Raw genomic sequence first — 11,562 nt, 5'->3', positions numbered from 1 at the left:
AAATTGAGTTAGTGTTACCGTACCGACCGAACGACCAACCGAACGACATAGTAAGCTATAAATTCGCGTTTTTACGTGACTAAACATACAGTTTACCATGGTTCATATTTGATATTGAATGAAATTAGTGAATTAATCTATAATTTCTTCAAATGTTTGTGTGTTCTTATAATGGTCACGGGATTTACCATGGAAACAAAACTAATCAAACAGCCAATCAAAGATCTATAACAGTACGTATCTTTATCGATCATTCGATCAATAGAGTACTTAAAATACAATATCTTCGTAATATTAATAATGAGTTACAAGCAATCGCCAGGTCTATATCTATACAAAGTAGCTGCTTATTGAAACTTTGAAAAAATATGGAATTATACTTTAAGGTAGGTGTACAATAGTTAAAACAATTATTGAAAACATTTTATTTAAAGTTTGTTACGGTTTGCAAAAAAGAGATTTTGGCCTTTTTGAAAATTGTCTGAAACAATGAAGTATGTACAAAAAATATTTTTAAAATGTAATATAATATAAAATGTAATGATAGGCCTAGAATGTTCTACCACATTTAACCTAAATGTTACCGTGTTTATAAATGTTCAACTTTCTAACCACCTTGCAAATGTAGTTTTTTTTCACTACATATGGTTTTACAGTTTATAATTTTCCAAAAATCAACATGATACATAGTTTATAGCATATTTCATAGTAATATAATATAACATAATATAATATCATATAACACATATCTTCATTTTGATACAAACATTCTGTGATAAGTGGTTACTTAGATCGTTTGTCTATATATTGGGTTAAACTGCATTTCAAGTACAATCTTGCCAGGAGCAAGCAATATAGGCATAGTCATGTAGCAATGCTAATTAATTTCTGTAATAAATGGAATGATAATACGGCTTAGCACTAAGTCAAAGTATTTCTATTTTACTGCAAGGTACTTCTGTCTACCTCTTAATGTCCACTAACTATCATTTTAAACTAAACCAAAAACAAATAAGCCAGAAGGAGCAAAACGATTCTCATAACTTTAGACGAAAATTGTGCTTGTTGGCATTTTTTACTTTTTTTTATTCAGTATATTAGACAGAGGCCCCTTACAAGGTGGAACCACCTTAGCTTCAAGAGGCCTCATATTAACAAATACAACATTTTAAAAACAAAAACATCAATCAAATCTTCCAGAATTAACAAGAAATGTTTGTACATCTCTTTGTGTATTATATTTAGGGCAGTAACATAAGAAATGAAGCGGATTCTCAAAGTTAAAGCCACAAGTACAATTTGGATTGTCCCAAATTCCATGTAAGAATAAATGCGAATTAAGACAGCTGAAACCAAGTCGGATTCTAGTGTGAATTTGGGTAATCTTCTTATCACCTGTATCATAATAAGAACGTTTTTTTTTGTTTTAAATAAGTTGGTTTTCAGCAATTTTTAAACTCAAGAAGAGATGAGGATTATTTCATTTGTTAATTCGTTCCAATGTGTTATAATAGATGGGACAAAAGATAAACTATATGATGTGGTCTTACAAAATGGAATTATAATATTTCTGACGTTACGCAAGTTATAAACTTCAAAATTAAATAATGAGTAAAGATATACTGGTGTTAACTTATAAATAATTTTACAAAAAAAGTATTAGGTTAAGAAATTGTCTATTTTTTTTTGCAATGACAACCCGCCTAATTCTTGTCTTAATGCATTATGACTTGTATATTTCCATGTTGGCATTTATTATTATTTCTAGTTACTCACTTATTACATGTGGAGTTCCCCAAGGCTCAATCCTAGGCCCACTTTTATTTTCTATTTTTGTTAACGACATACCCTCCAGCTCTAGAATACTCAAATTTATTCTTTTTGCCGATGATACTAACATATTTTATTCACATTCTAATCTTAACACTTTATTTAATATCATGAACAATGAACTTTGTAACATATCAAACTGGTTAAAATGCAACAAATTAATTCTTAACATATCCAAAACCAATTACATTATTTTTTCAAAACCTAAAGCCAAAACAAAAACAGATAAAAATATATACATAGATAAAATGCTAATTAACCATGTTCATGAAATCAAGTTCCTTGGTGTCACTATTGACTCAAATTTGACATGGAAGCAACATATTAATACAACCAGTAGCTTGAAGGCTAGAAACATAGGTATAATTAACAAACTTAAACATCTACTCCATCAACAAATCCTACTCACATTATACAATGTCTTAGTTTTACCTTCTCTTTCATATATTAATTTAAGTTGGGCCGTTACCTTAGATAAGTTCGATACATTGTGCCCATGGCTTAGTAATGAGACTACCCATAATGACTGCTTGTTCAAATTACAGAAACTTGCTTTACGTATTTTGTGCAGGGCAATCTTATAGATCACATTCGAAATTACTTTTTTATAAGCTTAACGTTCTAAACATTTATGATTTGAATAAGCTTCAGATAGCTCTATTTATGTTCCGCTTATCTAAAAATATCTTGCCTTTTCATATAAGTTCTCTATTTTCAAAAACTGCTGAAGTTCATACACATAACACTAGAAGTTCGATAAATAATTTTATTCCTGATAAGTCGTTTTATAAGCCCCGTCGTCACTTTGTTTTTTTATGTTGGACCTAAGCTCTGGAGAGTTATCTCACAAGAGTTAAAAAGAAAATGTACAGTCTCTAGTTTTAAATACAACTACAAAAAGATTTTAGTCTCTGAATATTAATAATTTATTAGTACTTAAATACTACGTAACTTATTATAACTTGTGCAAATGCTAAAGTTTAAAACACTTATGATTCATTTTAATAACTTATACAGTACTACTGTTTTTCTTATTTAGGCTATTTACTTTTTAATTTTTTTATTTTACTTATGTATTTTTACTTCTTATTTTATATTCTTACTATGTATTAATTACTCGTCATACTTGATAATGTTTATTGTATCTTTTCTGGTTGGTAAGCCTTAAAGTTCTTTGAACTTATTTGCCCACCAACCACACATCTTTCTTGTATATATATGTTTATTGTTACTTAATTATCATATTCATTTTGTGTGGAAAATCAATAAAAAACAAACAAACAAAGGCTGATACAAACTAGGACGACAGCAGTAGCTGAAATAGATAAACCCCCATTTAGTCTTACAAATAAAAAAATAAATTAGGAGAGTTATCTTTCTAGAACTATTGGATAACCATTTATGATGTGTTTTTTTGTTGTTGAAAAATCCAATAGTACAAACAAATCCAGTAAGAACATAGCGTTACACCGTCTCTCGGTATTATTGCTCTTACTTATCATGACGTCATTTAATTGGACGTGTATAATATTAGTTTTATGAAAGACATGATGTTAGCTATCTTATATAAAAGTTCTAGGATGAAAACTTGTTATATATAAAAAATGCATACAAATCTATTTTTATCGTCTTTGTGTAAATCGGATGTTAGTCTTAGTTATTACGGAGGTTTCGCAACCTTACGAATACGATAACAAAAACGGATACGTCACACATTTGTGAAACTTTTGAGCTGATCCCCATTTCATATTCGTAAAGCGTATTCGTGTTGACGAATATCACCATATCATCATATTCGTAACTACAAAACGAGTATAGTTTTTGATCTATTTTGCACATTTTGCATTTGAATCAGGAATGATTCCTGCCACTATAATATAATTATACCTTTATTGAAAGTAATTTACTTTTACATGCATTAATATATATGCCCCTAATGCAGATAGCCCTCAGTTTTTTAGAGAAATAGATAAGTTACTAGATGATTTTTGCTGCAATCACATTATTTATGGAGGGGATTTTAATTGTGTTCTAGACTTAACTCTTGATAAAAAAGGTGGTAGAATGCATACCAATTTTAAGGCCCGTGATGAGATAAAAAAATGTATGGAAAAAAGATCTTTAATAGATATATGGCGTAAAATGAATCCGAACTCAAAGAAATTTACTTGGCAATCGAATAATGACCCACCTATATTATGTCGACTGGATTTCTTTTTAATCACTAAATCGCTTAAAACATGTGTGGAAAACAATGTAATAACATCTGGTTATAGGACGGACCATTCAATGATTACTGTCGCTTTTAAAAATAATTATGAAAAACCGGGTAAAGGAACTTGGAAATTAAATGTTTCACTATTAACGGATATAGATTATGTCAATATGATTAAACAAAGCATTACAAATATTAAAAATGAGAATAATGAAGCGACTCCAGATATCCTATGGGAAACAATCAAATGTGTTATTAGGGGTCAAACTATTAACTATTCTGTGAAAAAGGCAAAAAAACGTAATAAACATCAACAAAAGCTTGAAAAAGAAATTAATGAGCTAGAAATATCGTATGCAGAAAATTCAAACCCAGACACCTCCCTCAACCTTGAAACTAAAAAAAGAGAATTGGAATTAATATATAATTATAAAGCTAGAGGGGCAATGATACGTAGTAAATGTAGATGGATAGAAGAGGGTGAAAAGAATTCTAAATACTTTTTAAACCTTGAGAAAATACATCACAATAAAAAATCTATACTAAATTTAAAAAATGATAAAGGAAACATTGTCACTGGGAATAAGAAAGTATTAAAAGAGGAATATCATTTTTATTCTAAGTTATACAGTAGTGATTGTTCTATTAATAATGTTGAAATGCTAGAAAAACTTGGCATTTCTCCTAATAATATACCTAGACTATCCGAAAATGAAATGAAAAATTGTGAAGGTCAAGTTGAATTAGACGAATGTACAATTGCCATGAAATCTATGGCGAATTCAAAAAGTCCAGGATGTGACGGCTATCCAGTGGAATTTTATAAAACTTTCTGGAATCAAATTGGTGACATTCTAGTTGAATCATTTAATTACTGTTTTAAAAATGGTAGATTATCAGATAGTCAACGAAGAGGGGTAATTTCACTAATTCCGAAGGATGGCAAAGATGAATTATTATTAAAAAATTGGAGGCCTATATCCATTTTAAACGTTGATTATAAAATAATTACAAAAGCCATTTCAAACAGAATGAGGAATGTTCTGGGAACAATTATCTCTAATGATCAGACCGGATTTTTGCCAAACAGGTATATAGGAGAAAATATCAGATTAATAATAGACCTGATTGAATTTTCAGATAAAAACGATATTCCAGGAACCTTATTTTTTATCGATTTTGAAAAGGCGTACGATAAAATTGAATGGTCTTATATCGATAAGTGCCTTGATCTCTTTGGTTTTGGAAATGACTTAAAGAATTGGGTCAATTTGTTTTATACAGATATAAGTAGTTGTGTTATCAATAATGGTTACCTATCCAACTATTTCAAAATAACAAGGGGCGTGCGTCAAGGGTGCCCACTAAGTTGTTATATTTTTATTTTGTGTGCTGAAATAATGGGCATTGCAGTACGGGAAAACAACAGAATTAAGGGAATTTGTGTTAATCCTGACAGTCAAATAAAAATCACCCAATTTGCGGATGATACTACTCTAATTTTGGATGGAACTGAAACATCCATTGCTAATGCAATTAAAGTTATAGAAAACTTTGGTAATATTTCCGGGTTGAAATTAAATAAGGCAAAATCCAGCTTTTTAAATATTGGTAGGCTGAAAAATAAAATTAAGAACTTCACTCCTGATTATAGATTGACTAAAGGACCGGTTAAATTTCTGGGAATAAACATATCTTTGGATAAAAGCAAACTCTTTGAATTAAATTATGATGTTCAATTTGAGAAACTAAAGAAAATCCTGAATATTTGGTCCCAAAGAGATTTAACACCAATAGGTAAGGTTACAATTATCAAATCACTGGCTCTTTCTCAATTAACATATTTATTCTCTGTCCTCCCATCCCCTTCAAGTGAATTTATGAAAAAATTGGAGCGAACTCTATTTAAATTTTTTTGGAGCGGGAAGCCTGATAGAGTAAGTAGAGAGACTATGTATAATGATAAAGATAATGGAGGTTTAAAAATGACAAATATTTATAAATTTAATGAAGCCCTAAAAATAACTTGGGTTAAAAGATTTTTAGACACAACCACAAACGGAAAATGGAAACAATTATTTAGGAAACAAATTTTGAGCATCGGTGGGGAATGGATCTGGCTTTGTAAACCAAAACAAGGGATAGGAATTAATTATGAAAAGCTTGGTAACTCCTTTTTACAAGATGTTTTAATAGCCTGGTTTAAACTAAGAAATGATTATGGTGACGATGTATCTGATGAAGTATTGTGGTACAATCAAAACATTAAAATTAATAAGAAAACTATATTTTATAGATCATGGAGCTTAAAAGGTGTAAATTATATTTCAGATGTAAGGCTTAACAACCAACGCTTTATGACATATACTGAATTTAAAAATACCTATGCTATAAATTGCAACTTCATTCTTTTTTTTGGTTTAGTTAATGTTATCTCTCAAAATTACCGAGAAAAATTAGCTAATCCCAACCCTACAAGAAAATCGCCAGTTTTATTACAATTAATGGAAGTTAAAAAAAAAACAACCACCTTTGTGTACAATTTGCTTAATAATATATTTAAGATAACCCCAAAGGCTTATAGAAAATGGAGTAATGAATTTAACCAAGAGCCTAATCTTGTTAAGGTTAATTGGAATTTAATTTATAGGATGCCTTATGAATGTACTCTTGATACCAAAACACAGTACCTGCAATTCAGATTTATACATAGAATTCTTCCTACAAATGAGTTATTGCACAAAATTGGCCTGATTCAAGATAATAAATGTTCTCTTTGTAGTAAGGAAAAAGAATCAGTAATGCATCTAATGTGGTCTTGCGAGAAAACTTCTAAATTGTGGGATGATGTGTTTTATTGGTTCAGGAAATTAGACATCACTATTAGATTAAATTATATAGACATATGTTTTGGTATTTTTGAATATAAATATTCAACTTTTGTTAATATGATTTTACTTCTTGCTAAGAGATATATATATAAATGCAAGATCAATGAAATTCCTCTTAACTTCATTCACTTTAAAAGATGGGTACTCTTTACAGAAACTGTGGAGAATAATATCGCAAAAAATAAAAATAAATATAATGTCCATATTAAAAAATGGGAACCATTATTAGAAAGAGATAACGACAATTGAATGAAATACACCCATAAGCAAATGAAATAATTCATTGTAACGCCTTAGTAAATTTGACAATTTATTTCTCTTATATTGTTTTGGTGAATTATGTATATGGGAGAAAGAATTTGACTTTGTAAGCCAAATCAAGGTATAGGAGTTGATAATGCAAAACTTTGTAACTATTATTGTTAATATGTTATAATAGCCTGGTTTAAATTAAGAAATGATTATGATGAGGTATGGTGATTTAATCAAATATTATAATGTGACGTCCTCACACGTCTTTGATTTTCTTTCTTCTTCTTTTCCTTTTCTGATCTTTTTAATGTTGATTGGAGTTTAATTTATAGGATGCCTTACGAATGTAATCCTGACACTAAAACACGATTCCTGCAGTTCAGATTTATACATATAATTCTTTTCACAAATAAGTTACTGCACAGAATTGGCCTGGTTCAAGATGATAAATGTTCTATTTGTGGTAAGGAAAAAAAAAAACAAAAAACAGTAGAATTTCTAATACGATCTGGCGAGAAAACTTCTAAATTGTGGGATGATGTGTTTTATTGGTTCAGGAAATTAGACATCACTATTAGATTAAATAATATAGACATATGTTTTGGTATTTTTTTAAAAATATAAATATTCAACTTTTGTTAATATGATTTTACTTCTTGCTAAGAGATATATATATAAATGCAAGATAAATGAAATTATTCTTAACTTCATTCACTTTAAAAGATGGGTACTCTTTACAGAAACTGTGGAGAATAATATCGCAAAAATTAAAAATAAATATAATGTCCATATTAAAAAATAGGAACCAGTATTAGAAAGAGATAACGACAATTGAATGAAATACACCCATAAGCAACTGAAATAATTCATTGTAACGCATTAGTAAAATTTGACAATTTATTTCTCTTATATTGTTTTGGTGAATTATGGTTATGGGAAAAAGAATTTGACTTTGTAAACCAAATCAAGGTATAGGAGTAGATAATGCAAAACTTTGTAACTATTATTGTTAATATGTTATAATAGCCTGGTTTAAATTAAGAAATGATTATGATGAGGTATAGTGATTTAATCAAATATTATAATGTGACGTCCTCACTCGTCTTTGATTTTCTTTCTTCTTTTCTGAAACTGTGGAGAATAATATTGCAAAAAATTGAAATAAGTATAATGTCCATATCAAAAACGTATTGTAAACTAAATTAAGGAATAAGAGTTGAAAATGCAAAACTTGGTAATCATTATTGACAAGGGGTTATTATAGCCTGGTTTAACTTAAGAAATGATTATGATGAGGTATTTGTGGTACAGTATATCAAACATTGAAAGAGATAATGAAAAAAGAGAATGACGATTGAGATAATGCGACGTCCTCAAACGTCTTTGGTTTTCCGTTTTGTTACGTTCTGTTGAGTGTAATGTTTTTGATAAAAGGAGAAAATAAAAGTTATTGAAAAAAAAAAAAAAAAAAGAAAGTAATTTACTAAAGTAATTTACTAAAATGCCAGGTCAATTTTGATAAATAGCAGTTTTTAAAGTCTTCACTCGCTTTGATGTTACGCTAGGCCTAGGCAGCCAAGCACCAAGCAACACGTATCTGCACTTCGCTCAAATTTACCGCAGTCATATTTTGGACGGCGCCCTCAATATTTTGTTGCCATGCGAAACAGATTTTTACTGGATTACGAAAAACGAATACCTGTGCGTGACGTATCCGTTGTCGTTATCGTATTCGTAAGATTGCAAAACCTCCCTATTGATAGATCCATGTTGACCTATGATATAGTTTAGTTGACAATGTATGATGAACAATAGACATATAAATGATATTACACAGCAGTCTGTGGTCAATAGGTTAATAGATTATATTGTACAAAATATGTTGATATTGTGTTAAAATCTAAATATAACACAATTAAGTAGTCAGAGAAAATTTATATTACGGAACCTACAACGGTATAAAGATTTACATTTAGTATTACAAATTGAGATTTGGTATAATAATTGTACAATGATATATATTGCATTATAAGATTATAGTGTACTTATCAAATGCTAAATTTTAATGGTTTGAAATTGCTAAATAAAGTGAAATTAATGCAAAATTCGTATAAACGATTAAAAATAAATATTACAAAATATAATTTAAACCTCAGTAAAAGTACAATACAAACATGGATTCAGATCAATTTAGAATGTAATAATCATTTATTTATTTATTACACAGATCTTGTTGCTGTTTAAAACATGTCAGTTATGTAAGTACCTTTTGATATTCTAGGTAAACCATGGGGTTTGCACGTGACTATTATAATAAGAATTATGTTTTATGTTTTTCCAGTATCCAACTTCTCATGCATTAGTTTATTTGGGTTATATTTTATTGCGAAATTCTGTAAAGGCCTACTATAATTGATACTATAAAAAAAGAAGTAAAAATGCTGTTTTAATACAATACACCTTCTTACTTTTGGACAGATGTTACCCTTATACAACTTTACACATTTTTAAAGGTATGGCGGCCGTTCGTTTTACTAATTGTCCTGGTAATCAAAGAGAGCCAGCAGATCTTGGAACAAATCGTAAACGTATCTACTGGCAAGTAACAGTTGCAGACGGATATGAGTCATCCTCTACACATCAGAGTGGAAGTTATTTTGAATTTGGCAAAACTAATGTAGAAGTCATAGCAAGGAGTTATGATGGAAACCAAGAAGCAACATGTAAATTCAAAGTGATAATTTCAGGTACCTTTATTTCATTTGATTTCTCATTTTTCAAACTCTTTTTTATACATAGAGTATAATATAATCAAGCAATTAGATTTATTGGTAGGACATTTCGTCCAAATTTATTTCAATTTATAATGTATAAATCAGTTGTATCTGTAATAGTTAAAGGATTAACCATACCTATAACAGACACACTCTGCAAAAATACAATTACAAACACACAACGTAGGCTGCTATCATTTACAACGTGCTTAAAGAAGGCCTACAGTACATCATATATTTTGTATTGTAACAAACTAAAATCAAGTTATCACAACTGCTTTTTCACCAGATGATGAAATCCCGAACATAACGAATTGCCCTGACGACGTTTATATAACTTTAAATGATGGCGAAGCAAGTAGATCATCAGTATCTATTCCAGATTCAACGGCTTTAGACTATATTGATAACAATCTTGACAAAATTGTCTTGTACGAATCAGACGAGTTCTTTTCAGGAGTTACACGGATTTCACACATTTATACAGACAACTCATGCAACCGAGCAGTTTGCAAGTTTTCAGTAATTTTAAGTTCGTAAAAGTGGTTATATTAATTTTTTAATTTTTATATACTTTTAAAGTTTAAAAGTGAGGGCTTCAAATAAAACAAGTTAACTTGTAACATTTAACACATTTGGTATAATTTAAAATGCTTTTAAACTAGACTATAGAACGTGGTATTATACTTAGGTTGCCATCTGAGGGTGTTTATAAACAGACATAAATATAACAGAAGATATCCGATTTGTGATACATATAGCATCTTCGGCTGAACTGCCTCTTGATTATTGATTATTACGATCTTCGACAAATCAATACCTATAAAGCAAATTCCAATCACTGTATATAATAATCGAATAAATTGATGTATTTGAAAAGTTAAAAAAATATTCATATTGAATCATTTAACTTTTAATTACCTTTGGTACAAGTTTATCGTACAATAAAAACATATGAATCAACTCTTGACTGCTTTTACAGAGTCCCCTGAAGCATGTACCGGAGATACTTATCAAGGCAACTGCTACACAATGGAGTGCAACAACAATGATTATGATGATTACGTCAGCAATTGCCAGGAAATTGGTGCTCAGCCTATATCGATTCATTCTAATGCAGAGAATGAATTTGTAAAAGGACTGTGTGCAGACTCGGGGCACGGTAGTGTTTTTATTGGTCTTGTAGCAGTGGCGCAAACGTTTGGTAGGCTTACTGATGTAGAACTAGATTGGACTGATGGTACTCCAGTTGACTTTATTGATGACGCTGATGACCTGGAAAGTGTTTGGTGGGAATTATGTCACTCAATAGAAAGCCATCTCAGCTATGACTGGGAAGAGGTTGGATGTAGTCATGGACGTTGTGGTCTCTGCAAACAACCCATCAGTAAACACATTTTTTTATTATCAGATCACTCTTTAACTCGTAAAAAAACACCCAGGATCGTGTAAAAAAAAAGATCAGGCCTAATCTTAATTTCCCTGCTCTGATTTGTTATATAACTTTATATTTGCTTAAAGTGGAGCTACACTCAGACTTTCTCAGCTTATATTATGTTTAAGTATGTTTAATTGAAACTGATTACACAAAAAAAAACAG

The 11,562-nt window shown here is 29.8% G+C and overlaps 1 protein-coding gene across 1 annotated transcript in view; it reads left to right on the top strand.

Annotated features, from left to right (window-relative positions):
- The first annotated feature begins 308 nt into the window (after nt 1-308).
- LOC140039399 (uncharacterized) overlaps nt 309-11,562 on the top strand; it is a 37,730-nt gene continuing 26,476 nt past the window's right edge. The window contains exons 1-5 of the mRNA XM_072085001.1: nt 309-386; nt 9,416-9,446; nt 9,702-9,935; nt 10,252-10,494; nt 10,945-11,349. Of these exons, the coding sequence (XP_071941102.1) occupies nt 369-386; nt 9,416-9,446; nt 9,702-9,935; nt 10,252-10,494; nt 10,945-11,349 (931 nt within the window). The 5' untranslated portion in view covers nt 309-368. The remainder of the gene's footprint in view (nt 387-9,415; nt 9,447-9,701; nt 9,936-10,251; nt 10,495-10,944; nt 11,350-11,562) is intronic.

Source organism: Antedon mediterranea, chromosome 2 (genome assembly GCF_964355755.1).
Source record: "Antedon mediterranea chromosome 2, ecAntMedi1.1, whole genome shotgun sequence".
Classification (NCBI taxonomy): Eukaryota; Metazoa; Echinodermata; class Crinoidea; order Comatulida; family Antedonidae; genus Antedon; species Antedon mediterranea.
The sequence above is the reverse complement of the archived record's forward strand: the minus strand, read 5'-3'. Positions and strand labels throughout refer to the sequence as shown.